Source organism: Hordeum vulgare, chromosome 2H (assembly GCF_904849725.1).
Source record: "Hordeum vulgare subsp. vulgare chromosome 2H, MorexV3_pseudomolecules_assembly, whole genome shotgun sequence".
Classification (NCBI taxonomy): Eukaryota; Viridiplantae; Streptophyta; class Magnoliopsida; order Poales; family Poaceae; genus Hordeum; species Hordeum vulgare.
Genome location: NC_058519.1, coordinates 41,486,381 through 41,506,960, shown reverse-complemented (window position 1 = coordinate 41,506,960; position 20,580 = coordinate 41,486,381). Strand labels below are relative to the sequence as shown.

Genomic DNA, 20,580 nt, shown 5'->3' with positions numbered 1-20,580 from the left:
AATTTGGATGTTTTGAAGCAAAATGAACCAGACATGGATGTGGTGCTGCCAAATGAGCAAGATTTATATGTTATGGTGCCAACTAAAGACACGAGTACCCCTGAAGATATTCCAACTTATTTTGTGCAAACTAAGCCTATATTGGAACTTGTGTTGCCAAATGATGATATTGTAGCTATTGTGTTGCAAAATGAAGCCCAGCCAATCCAGTGAAGAAAACCAAGAGCTTGAGTGAACTGGGTGTCGTAGAATTGAAAACCAACATTGGTAAAAAGAAGAAAAAGAAATCGAGTGGTAAGAAGAAGCTGAAGTGATTTTTTTTCAAATTTGTGTATCGATGTTGTGTTGTAAAATATAAACATTGCATGAATTTGTGTAATATGGTATTTTTACTTTGATATGTCTTTGTGTAATACTATTCAAATTTGAGCCGAAATTCAAATTTGAAGTTGTTTGGTATGTGGTATTAGTGTTACAATGATTTTTGAACTATTATGCATGGAGTTTAGGTGATTAATCAAAGCACTTTTATTATGTGAAACTCTCGACATGAAAAATGTGCTCCAAACGAGCTCTGAATTCTAAGCAAGATTTTTTTACCTTCTCTAAATGAGATAAAAATTGAAACTTGACATCTAGTATGTGTATATAGGAGTTTTTCATGAAAATATCCATATAGTCCAAGTTTCTATTTTTACTAATGGCATGCTTCGCACTAAACCCAAGCTCTCTTCTCTTGCAAACCCTATAGCCTCGTTCTTATTAGCAATGTTATTTGAAGGTTTCTTCATGAAATTTTCGGTAGTACAAGTTTACTACTTTTCCTAGCAACTTAGTCACATAAAACGGTGATCCGCACAAGTTTTTTATTTTATTTTTTCAAGCTAGTTAAGCTCAACCCTAACCCTTGAAAACCTCTCAAAATCCCTCATAAAACTCAGCCTAGGCGTTCGGGTATTTTGGTTATTTCGGTTCGGATAGTTCAGGTTATGGATAATTCGGATACTCAAAAATAGGAACCAAAATTTTTTATTACAAAAAAGTACCCGAACCCTAATTACCCAAAATTTACGTTCGGGTAATTCGGGTACCTAAAATACCCAAAATATTCGGAGCACTTATCAAATTTTGGTATGAATAAATTAGGTAGTGTGGGTTTTTTGGATGGTCTGGCTATTTTAGTTAGTATATGGGTAACATGTCAGTGTAATAATAGCACGAATAATTTGACTAGTATGAATAATTCGGGTAATATGGTTATTTCAGGGTTTTTTCAGACTGCAACCCGAATCCTAACCCGAAAACTGAATAGCGAAAAAAAGAGAACCAAACCCTAACCGATACCCGAATTACCCGACAATTCGGGTAATTCGGTTCGGTTCGGTTCGGTTTCGGATAACGGGTTAGGGTACCCAAATGCCCAGGCTGGCATAAAACCACTTAGAAGAGGAAGATAACGACACATACTACTTTTGCGGATTAGGTGATACTCCTGACCCATAGATCAAACTGCCACGTTGTTCAGAAACAAACCACATGTGGTATAACTATCCTGTAGATAAGATATGCCATTAGTGTGCATGTTTTCGCCTAAGCAATATGATAAGGCCATATCGAACTGCCATATGCAATCATGTATACACTGAGCGAATAATGCAGCTAAATTCTTTGCCCGAATAATGCAGAGTTGGTGTTGGCCGTATAATTTTATGTCGAATACGCTGTACCAAACTGGTAATCCGATCAATGTGAGAACGCTCCACGAATCCATGTTAAGCACATGCGGAATACTAGATGTTTATGTCCATGCTAATCTTTGTGGGGTAACCTTTTCCGACGATAATGATTCCCATAGAGATGTTAGGCACGAATTTTGGAGGTTTTAAGCCAGGGTACGTACAGTGGCTCCAAAACCTCTTGTGGCTATATATATGTGCAATGCTGGTATGGTTCTCTTGCAAGCCACGGCCAACACGAAAAAGGTGAGGCGGGAAGCACCAATTAACATAGTGGCTAGATTTTCACTCAAAAAAAGAAACAAATAGTGGCTAGATATTAGCAATGGCTTCTGCTTCTTGCCTTAGCTTACTGGTGCTCGTGGCAATGGCCTCCGCGGCGTGGGCGCAGCTGTCGCCGACGTTCTACCTCGCGTCGTGCCCGAGCGCGCTGTTCATCATCCAGACCGCGGTCCAGGCCGCCGTAAACAGCGAGCCCCGCATGGGGGCGTCCCTGGTCCGGCTGCACTTCCACGACTGCTTTGTGGATGCAAGTCTCACATAACCTTAGTCAGTTGTACTATTATATATATGCAAGGACGTTAATCAGCACAGACAAATGATTAGCATTTCTGTAGCTTTTTCCAGGGATGTGACGGGTCCGTTCTGTTGGCGGACACGGGGAGCTTCGTCGGCGAGCAGGGGGCTGCTCCCAACGCCGGTTCCATTCGAGGCATGAACGTCATCGACAGCATCAAGGCGCAGGTGGAGGCCGTGTGCGCGCAGACCGTCTCCTGCGCCGACATCCTCGCCGTCGCCGCCCGCGACTCCGTCGTTGCGGTAAGCTCGAGCTCGAGTGCTCGACAGTTTACTCTGCTCCGGTGCATGCATGTGATTCTGTACATCGTCGATGTGGCACATGCTGATATGTATGTATACGTACGGTTTGAAACTAAAATTCTGTGCATGCCCTGCAGCTGGGAGGGCCGTCATGGCCTGTTCTTCTCGGGAGGAGGGACTCCACCACCGCAAGCAAGACCAATGCAGAGAATGACCTTCCACCTCCTACCTTCGACCTCCAGAACCTCACGACCTCCTTCGCAAACAAGCAGCTCACCCTCACAGACATGGTTGCGCTCTCAGGTACACACCATCGACATGATTTCTCTCAACTCAAACTTTACTACTGTACAACGGCTCGACATATAGAGAGACGTCAATTCTGACAGTACGGCGACGCAGGCGCCCACACGATCGGACAATCGCAGTGCCGGTTCTTCAGGAACAGGATCTATAACGAGGCCAACATCAACACGGCCTTCGCAACGGCGCTCAAGGCCAACTGCCCCCAGTCCGGCGGCGACAGCAGCCTAGCGCCGCTGGACACGACGACGGCCAACGCGTTTGACAACGCCTACTACAGCAACCTGATTTCCCAGAAGGGGCTCCTACACTCGGATCAGGCGCTATTCAACGGCGGCGGCGCCGACAACACAGTCCTGAGCTTCGCTTCCAGCGCGGCGACGTTCAGCAGCGCCTTCGCGACGGCCATGGTGAAGATGGGGAACATCGCGCCGAAGACGGGGACGCAGGGGCAGATCAGGCTCGTCTGCTCCAAGGTTAACTCGTAATCTACGCACCGACACTCTGCAGCAGCGCATGAACTAAATAAGGCAGCGGTGGCCAGTAATAGCACCTAGGAGTCCGTAGCGTGTGTATGTGAGGTGGTTGATAATTGTATGCGTGTATGCGTGCATGCGTGCATGCGTCTACATGTATGTGTAATCAACTCTCGAGCAAAAGCACAAGAGGATTGCTTCCATTTACCTCAACTAGCACAAATATCGTTGCAACGGACGACATTGTTATTACCTATCTCATGTGTTCACTTATTTCAGTTTGTCCTGCCCTACTCTCCCCTTATCTCCCTCGGAGAGGTCCTCTGGCACTCCGGAGAATCAGCTTCTTCGCATACATCAATGCACACGGCGTCAGACACGACCAGCGCCGAACCTTATTGTTGACCGTACCTTGGAGTGAAGACGGCGCCGTCGCCGTCGCGCACACGTTTATGAGATGAGGGATGACACCACTTGACCGGCCAACTTAACCCTCTCAACGAGGATAGCTAGCATATCAGCCACGATGTTAAACAAAATAGGGGATGCCCCTTGGGGGAGCCCCTTCTTGGTCTGAAAGTAGTTGCCCCATCATCATTAACCTTGATGGCCACACTACCTCCAGACACAAAACTATCTACCGATCGACACTATTTATATGAAAACCCTTGATGCGTAATGTTTGCAACAGGAAGGGCCATTTAACTTTATCATAGTCATTTCCGAAGTATTTTAAAAACGATCCATTCAACTTTTTTACGGTGAAGCTCGTGTGTAGTTTCATGCAGTATCAGAACTTCATCTAGTATATTGTGACCTTGCATGAACGCTGTCTGAGTGGGTTTGACAACATGGTCGGCCATCCCATTCAGCCGATTAGTCGCGACCTTCATAAAGATTTTAAAACTCACATTTAGTAGGAAAATCGGTCTATATTGTTAAATCCGACTAGCTTCCTTAGTCTTAGGTAGTAGGATAATTAATTTCCCCAAAGTTTAAACGAGAGATGTCAAGTTCCTCGGCATGCAGTTCATTAAACAGCTAAAACAGGTCCGCCTTGATCATATCCCAAAAAATTGGTAAAACTCCGCTGGAAAACCATCCGGTCCCGGAGCTTTGTTATATTCCATATGAAACACCGCGGTTCGAATTTCCTCCTCAGAGAACTTCTCTTTCTTGTAGATGCCAGCAGTGTGCATAGCCCATCCACGAAGGAAACGACGCAGAGCGCGAATGCGATTATTCCATCGTTGAATTGATGTATTACCACGAGGTTTATGTGCCCACACTTTTTAACCAGTTCACGAAATCCCTCTCTAGTGAGCCATCCCAGTTCAAATTTAAACTGATGGCGGTTGACACTTGGAGCTGCCTGGCCGAAATCGGTTAACAAAGGAGCGTGATCCGATAAGGCCTCAATTCTTTCTAGTACACGAACCTATGCTAGGGGATATTTATATTCCCAGTCGGTGGTAACTAGAACCCGGTCAAGCTTTTTAAAAGTTGGAACTGCTCTGTTATTGGCCGACGTGTACTGCCGACCAGACATAGTGAGTTCCCGCAAGTCTAGGCTATAATAACAACATTAAAAAGAATGATTTTGTCTTCGCGAGAGGCACGGCCGTGTCTCTCAGAAATGAAAAAAAACACATTTTCTGTTTTTTGCGAGAGGCACGATTTTGCTTCCACGATAGACACGGCCGTGCCACTCGGAAAGGAAAAAACTCATGTTTTTTTTTCTGAGAGACACGGTTTTGCTTTCGCGAGAGTTACAATTTTACCTTCATGAGAGGCATGCCCGTGGCTCTTGGAAAGGGCAAAACGCGTTCTTTTTCGCACGGGTCGTGCCTCTCGAAAAGGAAAAAGAACACGAAAAACGCGTTTTTGTCCCTTTTTTTTGAAAAAAAATGTTAAAACATATCAACATGAGATCTAGTTTTAAAGATCTTGACGCGAGAAAAACCCAATGATGAAAATGATTCTAGATGTGGACGCAAGGTTTAAAAGATAAAAGATTTGAAAAATAGAAATATACGGGAAAAAAACTCACAGACTACGATAAATGGCACGCAATTAGTCACTTGTCGCAACCTGGGGAAGGCGGGAGTGATGATTTCAGAAAGAAGCCGAATGCCGTGAGGCTAGAGGATGATTTAGCCCAAGTTGTTCGTTGCGGGCCTGCTTTCGAGAGAGTGCTGCGGGACTGCAGTATAGTAACTGCCTGATCTGCTGAATAAAAAAATTCTGAAAACAAAAATAAAATCTGTTGAACCGAGTCGTGTCACTTTCATCGAACGCGACCTGTGCGCAAGATGACGGCGCTGCAGCCAAAGCGAGGATGAATTGCCTTTTTTTGCAAGGGTAAAAGAGTTTTATTCGATATGAATAGGGTTAGAATCAAAAGGCAGAAGTTCATCCGCGTATGATGGACCTCTGCCAGAGACTGAATTGCCTTGCACAGAAGCAAACTCTCTACGATTGGTTAGGCCGAACGGTTCGTCTATGCATCTATGCGTAGCTCCAAGTTGTATCGTCATCTGCAATAGCATCCATGGAGTTCGCTCCATATAATTGTTTTTTTTTTGAAAAGGAGGAACGTTCCATATAATTGTTGATGAGCTGATATATGGATCGTGCGTGTGGCCGTATGTTTGTGTGTACATTGGGTACATGATAGGCCATTTACGGTGCGAAATGGATTTTGTTTTGGGATTACTCCCAAGTCAGTTGTGGGAGATAGCACATCATGAATTTAAAGGTGAGGGTATCCCCTCCTGTTAGGGATCTTCTTTTGGGGTTATGATTCCAAACCTCTTATAAAACATGTATTGCTCTTCGGTTAAGCTGGTGGTAGGACGAAACGCTTGTGTAGAGGGACTATGACGATTGAGCATAACACTCGTTTGCTGACCCCGGGTTTGGATCACATACAGTTTTCTTTCCATTGCTTGACAAAAAAGCAGATTAATTCCATTTACAAATAAATAAATCTAAGAGCATTTCTAAGCACTCGATGCAGAGGCCGGGGCCTAGCCTCCTTTTCTAAAAAAAGAGCATTTCTAACTGAACCACTATATCAACTTACTTGAAGGCGGGCGCAAGCCTATTCCAGGACTGACCCCCTATATCAACTTACTTTACTCCATTAAGTTTGACCTAGCCGATCCCCTATACGGCTTAATGGAGTAAAAAAAATATTCCATCCCTAAAATTTGGAGTATATTTATTACATCCCTACCCAATCGAGTAAATCTGGCCCCTTTTTTCCCCGCCTCCTCCCCTCCCCACACTGCCATTAGCATGCCCCCTGTCCTTCCCTACCTCTCTGGTGGTTGTACATGGTAGCCGCCTATCCGCAGCGCGGATTCGCACCGGCACGCACGCGGGTCATCCTACGCAGGGCTCTTCATCGAGCCACCTCGTCGGTCGCTCGATTCGCTCGCCGCCACGCCCCTACGCCGGTTCAAGGACTTCCCAGTCCTCCCTCAGGCCCAGCCCCCGCCGAGGTCCTATCTCGGCGTCCGATAGCGGCGGTGGGGGACGTTGGTCGTCGAGATGACGGATCGGGAGACCCTCACCCGCCGGAGGCTCGGTAGCTTCCAGACGACCGAACTCGCGGTCATGGATTATGACCGCCGGTAGGTCCGCTACCACGGCGCGGCGGCTCGACTCAAGTTCCCCTTCGACACACGTTTGATCGACCTTGTCTCGCCGGAGCCGGGGGCTGGAGAGCTCGGCTATGGCGTCGGACGACCGCGAGGCGAGGGAGCACCTCGACACCGAGGCCGCCAACGAGGCCTACATGCAAGAGCTCCGCCGACAGCACCCAGAGCTCGTGGAGGCGGAGCGGATGATCTTTGCCGACGCGAAAGGCGGCGAGGTTATCATTCTCTCCTCCGACCACAAGGTTGAAGGCGGCGAGGGCGGCGACGCGGAAGGTGGCGAGGACGAGGAGATCGACGTCCATGAGTGAAGGAGTGTCTTGCCCGACGACGGCACTGGCTCATGCCCGGATTGCGGCACACCGTCCCTGACGAGGAAGGATTGACGCGACGTCACCTTCGACCAAAACTAGTTTAGTTTAAATATACGTTTTATGTTCGATTGTGCGAAATTATATATGTTTATGTTTGAATGCATGCAATTTTCGGTTTAAATTGCTTTGAATTTCATCAAATTAAAGTTTACTACGTTAAGTTTAGGGGATCGGCTACAACAGCCAAAAATTAGTGAAGTATATATATTCCATTAAGGGTTTTACTTTGTTAACTTTTAGGGTATCGGCTAGAGATGGCCTAACAATCTTATATTCCCTCAAAGCAGGTTCCCAACCAGACCTCTACGTATAAAGTAAAAACCATTATATATGATGATGAAAAATATATTAATTAATTATCGAGATTCTGTACGCCATTATTGATTCGCAGATATGTGTTTCTCTCTCCCACGGGCAGCGAACGGATACATGATAAGGCCAAAGCAGACAAAGAGAAAATTGTTCGAGTACATGATATATACCCTACTGCCGGAAAAAATATGCAGGGCTGGTGTTGGCCGTAGCGATCCAAGCACTCAAGCTGGAGGTTGCCACACTTGGATGCAAGTGTCTGACCCTTCTAAATAATCGGCGGGTTTGTCCGCATCCGTATCCCCTATCCAACATCTAGCTGGCCACACGAAGGCAATGGACAGATCGTGGATGCCGGGTCGACGTCGATCGTCAGCCATCATAGACCAATCGGCCATCTGTTTTGGATGCTTGCTAGACTAATCAGACGTAAAATTTGGATGCTTTCTGGCAACTGGGAGACGGGGCAGCCGCACGTGAGCTTCATTTTTGGCTATAAATATGCATGCAGCGCTGCATTATCTTGCAAGCCACAGCCCACAGCCAGATAACAAAGTGCAGGTAGCACGCATAGCCCTGGACTAGTAGCTAGGTAGCTAGCTAACCATGGCCATGGGTTCTGCCTCTTGCATTTCTCTGGTGTTGCTCGTGGCTCTGGCCACGGCGGCGTCGGGGCAACTGTCGTCGACGTTCTACGACACGTCGTGCCCCAGGGCTCTGGCCACCATCAAGAGCGGCGTGGCGGCCGCCGTGAGCAGCGACCCCCGCATGGGCGCGTCCCTGCTCAGGCTTCACTTCCACGACTGCTTTGTCCAAGCAAGTATCACATAATATATCGGCTCTTTTTTCCTTTAACTAACTTGCTTGATCAGAATAATAACAGCCCGGATTAACCAATTTTACACCGTGGATTAATAGTATATGTTATGTTACTTTGGCTACAGGGCTGTGATGCATCTGTCCTGCTGTCTGGCATGGAACAAAACGCGGGTCCGAACCTGGGGTCGCTGAGGGGCTTCGGCGTCATCGACAGCATCAAAACCCAGCTGGAGAGTATATGCAAGCAGACCGTCTCTTGCGCCGACATCCTCACCGTCGCCGCCCGGGACTCCGTCGTCGCCGTAAGAACATCTTTGTACCACACAAAGTTACATGATCGATGCTACGTACTCCCTCCGTTCATAACTATAAATCTTTCTAAAGGTTTTTATTAATGGACCACGTACGAATGTATATAGATATATTTTAAAGTGTAGATTCAATCGTCATTTTGCTTCGTATGTAGACTTTTAGTAAAATACTCCCTCCGTTCCTAAATATAAGTCTTTTAAGATATTTTACTAGGAGTCTATATACGAAGTAAAATGAGTGAATCTATACTCTAAAGTATGTCTACATACATTCGTATGTAGTCCATTAATGAAACCTGTTCAAAGACTTATATTTAAAAACGGAGGGAGTAGGTTAAAAAACTTATATTTAGAAACGAGCGGAGTAGAACTTAATTTCTTGCTTGGTCTGCATGCAGCTTGGAGGGCCGTCGTGGACTGTCCCGCTGGGGAGACGGGACTCCACCACCGCAAGCGCGGCGCTGGCAAACAGCGACCTCCCTGGCCCTGGCTCCAGCCGGTCGCAGCTCGAGGCCGCGTTCCTCAAGAAGAACCTCAACACGGTCGACATGGTCGCGCTCTCTGGCGCGCACACCATCGGCAAGGCCCGCTGCTCCACCTTCCGGACTCGGATCTACGGCGGCGACACCAACATCAACGCCGCCTTCGCGACGTCGCTCAAGGCCAACTGCCCACAGACAACCGGCTCCGGCGACGGCAACCTAGCGAACCTCGACACGACCACGCCCAACGGGTTCGACAACGCCTACTACACCAACCTCCTGTCCCAAAAGGGGCTCCTGCACTCGGACCAGGTGCTCTTCAACAACGACACCACCGACAACACGGTAAGGAACTTCGCGTCCAGCGCGGCGGCCTTCAGCAGCGCCTTCACGACGGCCATGATCAAGATGGGAAACATCGCGCCGCTCACCGGGACGCAGGGCCAGATCAGGCTCAGCTGCTCCAAGGTGAACTCGTGATTGACGCACGAGCTACAATCCGGCAGCTCTCCAGCATCACATGTCAATGAATAAGGCCCAAGAACAGTGGTCAATACAAATCAGTATCTACCAGCACTTGAAACGTGTATTTAAGTACGTGCACCAGCAAAGCATGCGTGCATCTACACATGTAACGGTCGAATTATCAATTTCCCATGCAAAGGCAAGGGGAAATTACCATCAAGCCTACTTACACTTGTACATGGAATGAAGAGGTGCTCTTCTCTTTGTGAAATTTGGCATGAGGTGGTCGTGCTCGATCATTTTACGAAAATCATTATTTTTTCTCAATGTTAAGACAAAACTAGAGCACATGAACAATCGTGCCTTGTGCGCTCCCGGTCAAATAGGCGTGGCACATTTTCTTTTTTCTTTTTTTGTTTCTTCTCGCGTGTTTTCTTGTTTCTTTTCCACTGTTTTACTTCTTCCGTTTCTCTTGGTTCTTCTCTTCTTTTTTAAACTTCCCATTTTCACTTTTGTTATTTTGGAGCAAATATGTAAGAAATTCTTCAAAAAATAATTTCACATACTATACCCTTATAGAATAAGAGAATTATAAATAAAAAATGACTACCACTCGCTACGAACAATGGACTTAGCACAACTTTGCATTTAGCAAGTCTAAGGAAAGCCAGCCACGACAACACAACTACAATACCAAAAAACCTACCCAAAATCGAGAACCTCCCCGCGTCTCAATCAACATCGGTCACCACTGTAGAACATCGGCTCCTGTCAAGCTTCTCTTGTCGACGCACCAACCCCCTTGATGCCTAAAGGTGGTGGCAAGAGGATGACAGGACTCGATTTGACCCGAGGAAGACACCGTTTTGAAGTCATCATACGGCGGCCATACATAGCACTAGAGAAGAACGATCTGGGTGGCAGCAAACACCGGAAGAGCACAACCTAGAAACTCCATATCTCCCGGCATGATGCTCCCAACAGAGGGACGACATAAAAAATGATCCCAATAAATAAGTTTGTTTATTGTGATTTTATTCATGAGCAACACGCAAGCAATACCGGTGAAGCGCACAATTTAGCTAGCACTACAAGAAATGCATTTGGCTTATAGTCGCCTAAAAGCCATGTACGTATATATACACTCGGCTTAAACAACCACAAAGCCCGAGTGTGCACATGACAGTTTAGTTATAAACCGAGTGTCATCATGTGGCATACTCGGTGTACAAGTGACACGTGGCAGATGCACAAGCAGCCTGTCAGTGGTAGAATGCCGGCTATTGGCACACGGCTTAGGGCATGTACATCAATTTAGACGGCTGTTGTCTCCAACGATCCTGCACGTCATCAATAGACAGCCGTGAAATCATATCATACAATAGACTGTCTTTTTTTAAATCGGTAACATCCGAAAAATTGTAAATATGTTAATTAGTCTGGGAAGTTAATCTCATCCATCTCCGGCAGTTGCCTTCTTTTACAGACGCACCTAATACAACGCTAGAAAACTATCCTTAGCGATCAATTTTTAAGCACTCCAGACCGTCGTTAATCCTACCGACGGGCTCTGTCTCTCTCCTCAATTTCTCTCCTCCACGTCATCTAAAATCCTAGCTGTAACCCTTTCTAGACAGCTGATTGTACATCGTTGTACATGCCCTATACGTAAGCCGTAAATCTTGTAGAGATCCCGGCTTATCCGTAACACTCGGCTTACTGGCGGCACGTCCGTTAGATGCAGCCGTCCGTGCTCTCGCTTTATACTCGGCTTACCTATACGTCATATGCCCGAGAACTAGCACTGTTTATTACACCTAAACTGATCCAATCCTAGTCGTGTGCTCTACGTCATGTGTAATACTCGGCTTACAGTTCGCCATGGTTAATATGGCCTTTGTCGTGTATGAAACATACACGGATTAGAATGTCATTTTTGGTAGTATAGGATGGCTACTACCTTGGATATCAACCTTCATGTGTAGCTTAATGGTCCTTCGGACCACCTTTGTATCCCCAAAAAATGACATGAAATAAATTGCGTCATTTCTCAAAAAGTTAAAAAAAAATCTACGGTTGAGCCAGTTTGGACCGGTTTAAATTCTTTTTCTACATTCATCTTTCGCGTTTGTTTCTATCGTAGTATATTCAAAATAATATTTAAATTTGCATTTAAAAAATTGAGGTAATTTTATAAAAAGTTTGTTGTGCACGTGAACGCATTTTATAGAAGTCATAAATATTTGTTCTAGGCGTGGAGTGGTCGTGGAACTTCACTAGCGCTTAAGAAACTTCAGGGAGGCAACAACGCCACGTTACACCGGTGTTCCAATAAAGGCTGGAAACGTCATAATTGTACGGCGTTTCAATGTTTACATGCAACGTCACGGCTTACGATGTTTTTAAAAAGGGTCCGTGAAATCTTTTCAGGTTGAGTTCGTTCTGTGAATTCTTTTTGTAGTTAGGGTCGAAACAGTGAATTTGTCCTCAAGAAAGCATACAGCTAGCTGTGCGGCCTGACTAGTCAGTCTACCGCTCACCAGTCACCATTCCCAGCGTGCGGTTTGGGAAGCCATGCACTGTTGGCCGAAGGCGACGGCAGCGCAACATGGCTGCACACCGGTCAAAACGAGGGTGAATCGCCTTGGAACAACGCTCACTCCGCACTACTATTCCTACGTAAAGCCAAACACGCACGTGGCTCCAGGTTTTGCCGATTTTTGCGCGATAAATGCCAGGAGAGATTGCTCAAGTTGGCCCTGTTGCGCTCCAAGGAAAATGCAACGTTGGTGTTGGCGGTAGCGACTCGACTCAAGCAGTTGGAAGCTGCCGCAGCCTAAGCCTTGGATACGTAGCGGACCGCTAGCGGCATACCAGATCCTAGAGACTAAGGTTGGACTAATGGGACGTAAATTAATTTTGGAAACTCTATCCCTAGTGGGAGACCAGTGGCCATTTGCATGTGCACGTGAGCTAAATCTTTGCCTATAAATATGCATGCGATGCAGTACTCTCTTGCACAAGCCACTGAGCCACCACCACTCCACACCAGTAAGAGGTGCAGGTAGCTTGTACTAAGGCGTAGCTTTGCTCTTGTAGCTAACTAGCTAGCTAACCATGGCCGCCTCTGTCTCTTGCCTTTCTCTGGTGGTGCTCGTGGCTCTGGCTACGGTGGCGTCGGCGCAGTTGTCGCCGACGTTCTACGACACGTCCTGCCCCAGGGCCCTGGCCACCATCAAGAGCGGCGTCATGGCCGCCGTGAGCAGTGACCCTCGGATGGGCGCGTCGCTGCTCCGGCTTCACTTCCACGACTGCTTCGTTCAAGTAAGTTGGCCACATGCATGCATGCATGCATAGCCAGATGGCCGCCACGTACCATGTTTTGTTTCGGTTTTGCTTGCTAAACACTATTATCGTATGTGATGTGCAGGGCTGTGACGCGTCTGTTCTGCTGTCTGGCATGGAACAAAACGCGGCTCCGAACAACGGGTCGCTGAGGGGATTCGAAGTCATCGACAGCATCAAGGCGCAGCTCGAGGGTATATGCAAGCAGACCGTCTCCTGCGCCGACATCCTCACTGTCGCCTCCCGTGACTCCGTCGTCGCCGTAAGATCATCTACATCATCGATTGCATGCTCGATCGGCATCTCTTACGCCATCCCTAACCGTTTATTCGTACCCTTCGCTCGCAGCTCGGAGGACCGTCATGGACAGTCCCTCTCGGGAGAAGAGATTCCATAGATGCAAACGAGGCGGCGGCGAACCTGGACCTCCCAGGCTTTACATCTAGCCGGTCAGAACTTGAGATTGCTTTCAAGAACAAGGGGCTCGACACGGTCGACATGGTAGCCCTCTCGGGCGCGCACACCATCGGCCAGGCGCAGTGCGGGACCTTCAAGGACAGGATCTACAACGAGGCTAACATCGACACCACCTTCGCCACATCTCTCCGGGCCAACTGCCCCCGGTCCGGCGGCGACGGCAGCCTGGCGAATCTGGACACGACGACGGCCAACACGTTCGACAACGCCTACTACACCAACCTCATGTCCCAGAAGGGGCTCCTGCACTCGGACCAGGTGCTGTTCAACAACGACACCACCGACAACACCGTCCGGAACTTTGCGTCCAACCCGGCGGCGTTCAGCAGCGCCTTCACGACGGCCATGATCAAGATGGGCAACATCGCGCCCAAGACGGGGACGCAGGGCCAGATCAGGATCAGCTGCTCCAGGGTGAACTCGTGATCGACGGACGAGCTACTACCTACTAGTCGGCAGCGCTCGCAAGCACGACAAGTACGTGAATGAATAAGGCCCCAGCTGAACCTGTGGCCAATATAGGGTATGTTTGGATCTAAGGCAAGAACTAAACTAGCCTTGCTAAGCAAGGTTGGGCGTTTGGTAAAGAAAAAAAGAGTTAATTACATGTGCAATACAATATCTTGCTCAAATTTAACAGATTCATACGCAAACTTGAAAACCCCACAAAACTCATACACAAACTTATTTGTTGTAACAGTTGACTACAGAACAACATGAATTGGCGGATGTGGCATGCCACGTCGGTATGTGGCACGCGTCATGCTCTGTCCGTATTACAAATAAAAACATGAAAGGTGGATTATTAGCACGTAGTGGTCCTCTCTCGTGTGTGCGGATAGAAAAGTTTCAAGAGGATCTTCATATTATCACAAATTCATCAAACGGCCTCGCTAACCCTCCCGTAACCCTTGTCTTTTCTTCTCCCACGATCTCTCCTCGATCTCTCCAGGGCAATCGATAGTGCGCCGGTTTGAACCCATCGGAGGAGAGGGAAGCGGAATGTGGCCGGTCATACGAGCTGCGGTCGAGTTCCTGCCAGCGTATGGTATGTGTCGATTCCTCCTTTCCCCACCTCTTAGTTGCGGGTTCTTTCCCCTGTTTTTGCTAGGTTTTGTTGGCAACGACGATCATCCGATTTAGCGTACGGTTTCGATGATTGGGGACGTTCTTGAGGGAGGGATTGAGGGGTTGGTGATCATATGGATTGACCAACACATGAACACATCCATCGATACTTGTGGAGATTTGGCTTGGGATTTTAGGGCAGTGTGAAGAACGCCTGATTGTAGGGCGAAGTAGATTGTATTGGACAGTGTAATGTGTGGCTATCATACGAACACTCCTCCTATGGATTTAGTATTCCTATATGAAAAGTATGATTTTTGAAGAAAACTGTGAATCTTGACTGAATTGTGATTGAAATTTACTGAATTCGATAGTGATTTTGTCTTAATTTTGTGTGCGGTAGTACATATTCTTTTGTAGATGAAACTGGAGTGTGTAGTACTCATATTTTAGTTGAACATGTTATGAGTTCTGTGTATGATAGGGAGTTTGTGTAAAAATCCAGATGCGACCCTTTGCGACGTGGCAGTGGATATGTCACACGCGGGGCTATTTTGTAGTCAACTGTGACAACAAATAAGTTTGTGTATGAGTTTTGTGGGGTTTACAAATTTGTGTATGAATCTGTTAATTTTAAACAAGTTGTTGTATCACGGGTGTAATTAACTCAGAAAAAAAATATCTAGCTTTTGATGGCAATTAAGCATGTAACCGTTGTCAAAACCTTGCCCATGGCAAACGAACAGACGCAAAAATAGCAACTCCACTTTCCCTATACACCCGACATAACTCCCTCGTCCATAAGTCATGGTCCACGATGGACCACTTCCATTTAAATTGTTTATTTGAACTACTAAGCATGCACGTGCACGCACGTAATCTTGAAATTCTTCATGTTTTTGTATCATAATAATCATCACAATAACATGCCATATTTTAATAACAATAGTAATCTTGCATGTGCTTCCCTCAAAATAAATTCCCTAAAAAAAGTAATCTTGCACGTAAGGGGGTGTTTCTTTCCAGGGACTTTTTGGTGTAGGGACTAAAAAAAGTCCCTTTTAGTCCCATGTGAAAGAAACAGGAGGGACTTTTAGGGACTAAAAGAGGGTATTTGGGACTAAAGGAAGAAGTCCCTATGGGTGGGACTTTTTGGGACTTTTTTGGCTCTTTTCCCAACAATGCCACTACTTTTAGCATGTCATTTAATAACTTCTAATATATTACTAGGGGTAACATGGTATTTTTGCATGTCATTTAATGACCTTTAGTCCGTGTTTAGTCCTTAAAAAGAAACGGGTAGGGACAAGAGACTTTTTAGTTGGGATTAAAAAAAGTCCTAGGACTTTTTAAAGAAATAGGGCCTAAAACATGTAGCAGTCAGATACCAACAATTCAAGTAAGTGATAAATTGTCATTCAAATTTTGAAAACATTATTTAACAAGAGTCAATCAATTAACTATGATGGACAAAAGAGAATTTTGAAAACATTATTTAACTTGAGTCAATCAATTGCAAGTCACCGCTGCATCTCCATCGCTACTCAATCAGCTGGTCCATTCCAGTATAGATACCTGCAATGTTTTTTAAGTATATCTTTGAGGTTTTCCAACTCAAAAGTTTGAGATCACCTCAAAACAACAAGGTGGTTGCAAAAAATGCAAGCATCAAATAAGGAAGAAAACATTCATCATCTTTCGACCAATAAAAAATATATTCCCAGATGAAGGGCATCATTATCATTGTTCTTGCATATTCCACAAGCTTGTCACCTCATATGAAAACCATAATAGCTTGTTATATGCATTTACTGTTCTGTCCATAGGAGAAGGTAAAATAGTGAGATAATATATTGATTCTTGCTTGCTCCCAAAAAAATAAAATGCCCGCTCTTATATAGAGCTGCCTAACTTTGACCCGAAAGACATCGAGATAATCGAAACAATCAAGCTCAGGCTCCACGACATTCTCAAAAATAGGCTTCAGAATGTCATCATACTCATTATTGAGTTGCATGATATGCACTTTCAACAGTGTCCTTGTACACTTTTTCTTCAAAAAAGATGTGTTATATGGTTATTGAGCTGAAAATGTGTATCAGAATTACAATTACCTCTCCTATTGCAATACCTTCTGCATTAGTTTATACTTGCAAAATATATGTACAAATTGCAGTCTTTTGAGCTCAACATTTATCTTCTTGCAACGGTGAGTTGTAAATTATTCTACATCAAAAGTATGACTTCTGAACCAGAGCACGTACTGTAAATCAAGGTAAAGTGTGTGTACCTTTCACAACCATCGCCATGAATTGCTTGGTACTGATACATATCCTCTTAGCTTCCGTGATAGTACAAATAATCTCAAACTTAACCTGTATAGAGAGGCACTTTCCAGTCCTGGCACATACCATACACTCATTGACTTCACCTGGCAGTATTTGATGCGATCGTTCATAATATCCTGCAAAGCAACTTTCTCATATTAATAGAAGAACTCAAACAATTCTTGTTTTCAACTAGTGTAGTCCTTCCCTCTTGTATAAAGAAGAGACTGTTGTTGTTGATATCTATTCACTGACTTCTTTCTAGAACAAGCATTCACCGAGTCTGAACCCATTGTTAATAAAAAATTAAAACATACACTTCCTTTCCAACAGAGAAGTAGAACTGCCCTTTCCCGAAAAAAATGTAGCACATCGTCACAGGAGTAGATGCTCACATTCATCCATAGGACTATAGTTTGATTTTCTTTTAATAAAATTCTCGTAAATATGATCTACTGACTGCATAATTTAGTGTGACAAATAATTTGGCACAATCGCGAGGAAAATTAAGTAGCACATACCACCATAAGCCCATGCACTCCACGCGAAGCCATGATTATGTAGGGCATGCCCGAGTAATCTTTAGAGGATTCTGAGGCTAAATAAGGGATATCGTGAGCAATAGCAATGCCAAATTGCAATAGAATAGAACATAGGCACCGCTAAAATCTTCCATTGTAAGCACTTTAGAACTACCAATCTCCAAAAAATTAACAACATACTCTCTCCGTCCACAAATAAGTATACATATAGATTTGTACTTAGTCAAAAAAATTAAAATTTGTCCAACTTTATAAAAAATAGTAGCAACATATATAACATGAAAATGATATATTTAAAAACTTCATGTAAAGATAAATCTATTGATACTAATTTGATGTCATAAATGCCAGCACCTTTTTCAATAAAGTTAGTCAAAGTTTAACTAGTTTGACTGACACAAAAGTTAAAGTACACTTATTACCGGACGGAGGGAGTACTTTCTTCCAGTGTCGTCCAGGCGAATGGAAACATGGACTGACAATAACGCAAGATGCTCCCTGCTGCACATATTTTCCAAATGCTTCCATAATAGTAGGCTCAGCCGGCTCCTTCATTTTTTCAAAGCAAAATATTTACCAACTTCATGTATCTTGAAATTAAAAAAATATCTCCAAAAAAGAACTAAAAGTGAGATGATTCATTAGCACAAAAATCCTCCAGCATTGAATTCAAAAGCAAGAAGCCTCCAGCCCATATAATTTAATATTACAAATTAATAAATAGCAATTGGGTAATAATCTAACAAAATATCAAAGAGATTTTGGTAATAGTAATACACCTTTCCGAGAAATCTTAAGAAAAAACGTACGGGGCTGTGGCTAAAAATATACGTTGCGAAATTACCACTCATTAGCAAAAGCTTAAAGGTATGTGTGATTAATTTATAAGAGATCACACATATTTCTGCAAGATGTTAGCTGGATGGTGAAACAACCCTTTTATCTGTCCGTACAACATCTACTTTCCATCGTCTCGCAAAAAAAAAAAACATCTACTTTCCATCAGTTAGCTAGCTAAAATCAGCAGGAGCAACAAAAACGAATATCCTTTTGCAGGACCAGTTGTCCTTGTGCAGCTCCCAGAAGAGAGATCCTTCAACTACTAAGAGCTTAATAGGTTTTCCATACATGTCTTTTAGGGAAAATGGTGCTTAATAGGTTTTCCATACATGTCTTATAGGGATGGACATACATGCATGGTTACCATATAAACTTATTAAAATTGCACATTTTATGCATCAACTTTGCTAAAAATACATATGAATGACTAACTACTCAATATATAGATGACAGGTTTAGTACTATTTTATCGAACAGTCGCCTCCAGTGGTACGCGTAATGATTGTGTATATTTTTTTCTGTCCAGCTAAAACCTATAGTATCATCAAAATGCTGGTGTAGTAATGGAAAACTAAATAAGTAACTTAACGGCAGATGATTGTATTACCTCGTTTCTGTTGACGTGTGTTACAATTTTGATTATTAATATATTTCCTTTTTGATCTGTCAATAAGCATGAGACGTCATCCCACACTGAAATGAAGATGTAGACTTTCCTGAAGCAAATCCTTGATGCAAATCGAGCAGAGAAGAACGTTTATTCAGACAAAATTTGAAGTGCTCCTTGTTAGCAATTTGTTAATCTGATGGCAGCTACTGCACACAGCTTCTGAGGGGATATTACACCTGAAACTTCCAAACTTATTTTCTCGTCCAAAAAACGCACATAATATAAAATGAATCATACAAAATTGTATTGAAGGCTACGGACAAACAACAACAATGGTACTAAATTGTTTGGATCAAAGCTGAGACAGGGATGAGGAGCAGAAGGAGTTTGATTTTGATTTGTGCGAGCGAAACTTGGTGTGGGGGCGGATTACCTGTAGCAGCATGCGATGGTTGATGATGGTAGTGGCCATGCCGAGCACCTTCATGGCGAGGGGAGAGCCCTGTCGGCGTTGACCGCGAACTTCACCTTGACGGCCAACCCCCATCTCATACGACCGAACAAGCCGCGTCTGCCATTCCCTTGGAGACCCTCAAAGCTCCAGTCTCGCGCCATGCTGCCCCCTTCCTCCGTCCGATATGGAGAGCGCGCACGCTCCGCTATGCTGTGTCGTCTTCGAGCTCTTGCGACGACCGGCGACGAATACAGATTAGGTTGGCCCGGAGCGGAGGAGAGGAGGCCGAGGCGATGGAGGTGCACTAGTGGAAAACGGGCCTTTGGCTTGGACCCTTTAGTCCCGGCCTGTCTCTGGGCCGGGACTAAAGGCCTGGCCACGTCGCCCCAATTCCCAATGCCTCCCTCGAGGCTTTAGTCCCGGTCCGTAAGGAACCTTTAGTCCCGGTTCGTGTCCCAAACAGGGACTAAAGGGCTACGCGGTTGGCAGCCCGCATGTGCGCCACCTTTAGTCCCGGTTTGTGTCTCAAACCGGGACTAAAGTCCTCTGCCTATATATAGCACAGCCCCCCTCTCCCCTCTTCCTTGCATTTTTCTTGGATGGAGGATTGTGGGTGGGTGCTTGCTCTCCACTTTTTTTGATGCACTAGAGGTGTTTGTTGAAATGTGTGTTAGAGCGATGCCGCTTCAGTTCATCGAACACAACTACGATATGAGATGCCTGAGCCACGCTTAAACCTCTTCCTCTTTATTTCTACTTATTCTAAAAGGTTAGCAACTATATTTCCTCGTTTAGACCGTGCGGTACTAATTTTTAGGATCGTTATTGTATTTGATATACTGTCGTATAACACAGATGAACCATCCATGGATGTACGGTGATCGACGCACAGCCGCTTACAGAGAAGGCGTGCATTCTTTTCAAGATGCAGCCGATGCGAACAAGCATGGTGGTGGTTATATGTTTTGTCTATGTGTTGAATGTCGGAATGAGAAGGATTACACTTCCTCAAGAGTCATTCAGAGCCACCTGCTTCGGTCCGGTTTTATGTCGAGCTATAATGTTTGGACCAAGCACGGAGAAATAGGTGTTATGATGGAAGACGACGATGAAGAAGAAGAGAACGATGATGACAACTACCGATCTATGTTCCCTGAG

The 20,580-nt window shown here is 45.1% G+C and overlaps 2 protein-coding genes across 2 annotated transcripts; both read left to right on the top strand.

The window, feature by feature from the left end:
• Positions 1–1,964: 1,964 nt before the first annotated feature.
• LOC123425279 lies at positions 1,965–10,030 on the top strand. The gene is made up of 9 exons (XM_045108956.1): positions 1,965–2,265; positions 2,364–2,555; positions 2,693–2,858; positions 2,958–3,342; positions 7,052–7,303; positions 7,762–7,837; positions 8,283–8,498; positions 8,627–8,803; positions 9,211–10,030. The coding sequence occupies exons 1-9, from the start codon at positions 2,062–2,064 to the stop codon at positions 9,772–9,774; spliced, it is 2,232 nt and encodes a 743-aa protein (XP_044964891.1). The 5' UTR covers positions 1,965–2,061; the 3' UTR covers positions 9,775–10,030.
• Positions 10,031–12,793: 2,763 nt separating this feature from the next.
• LOC123424728 (peroxidase 1-like) lies at positions 12,794–14,197 on the top strand. Its single transcript, XM_045108402.1, has 3 exons — positions 12,794–13,083; positions 13,190–13,366; positions 13,453–14,197. Exons 1-3 carry the CDS (start codon positions 12,877–12,879, stop codon positions 14,005–14,007), a joined length of 939 nt encoding a protein of 312 aa, XP_044964337.1. The 5' UTR covers positions 12,794–12,876; the 3' UTR covers positions 14,008–14,197.
• Positions 14,198–20,580: the final 6,383 nt, after the last annotated feature.

Bases quoted from the DNA above. Each gene is read 5' to 3' on its own strand.
- LOC123424728 (XM_045108402.1), top strand. From the start codon at position 12,877: ATGGCCGCCTCTGTCTCTTGCCTTTCTCTGGTGGTGCTCGTGGCTCTG. The intron at 13,084-13,189 runs GTAAGTTGGCCA...TGTGATGTGCAG, and splicing joins TCCACGACTGCTTCGTTCAA to GGCTGTGACGCGTCTGTTCT. The intron at 13,367-13,452 runs GTAAGATCATCT...CTTCGCTCGCAG, and splicing joins CCCGTGACTCCGTCGTCGCC to CTCGGAGGACCGTCATGGAC.
- LOC123425279 (XM_045108956.1), top strand. From the start codon at position 2,062: ATGGCTTCTGCTTCTTGCCTTAGCTTACTGGTGCTCGTGGCAATGGCC. The intron at 7,304-7,761 runs GTGAAGGAGTGT...ATTGATTCGCAG, and splicing joins GAGGAGATCGACGTCCATGA to ATATGTGTTTCTCTCTCCCA. The intron at 8,499-8,626 runs GCAAGTATCACA...CTTTGGCTACAG, and splicing joins TCCACGACTGCTTTGTCCAA to GGCTGTGATGCATCTGTCCT.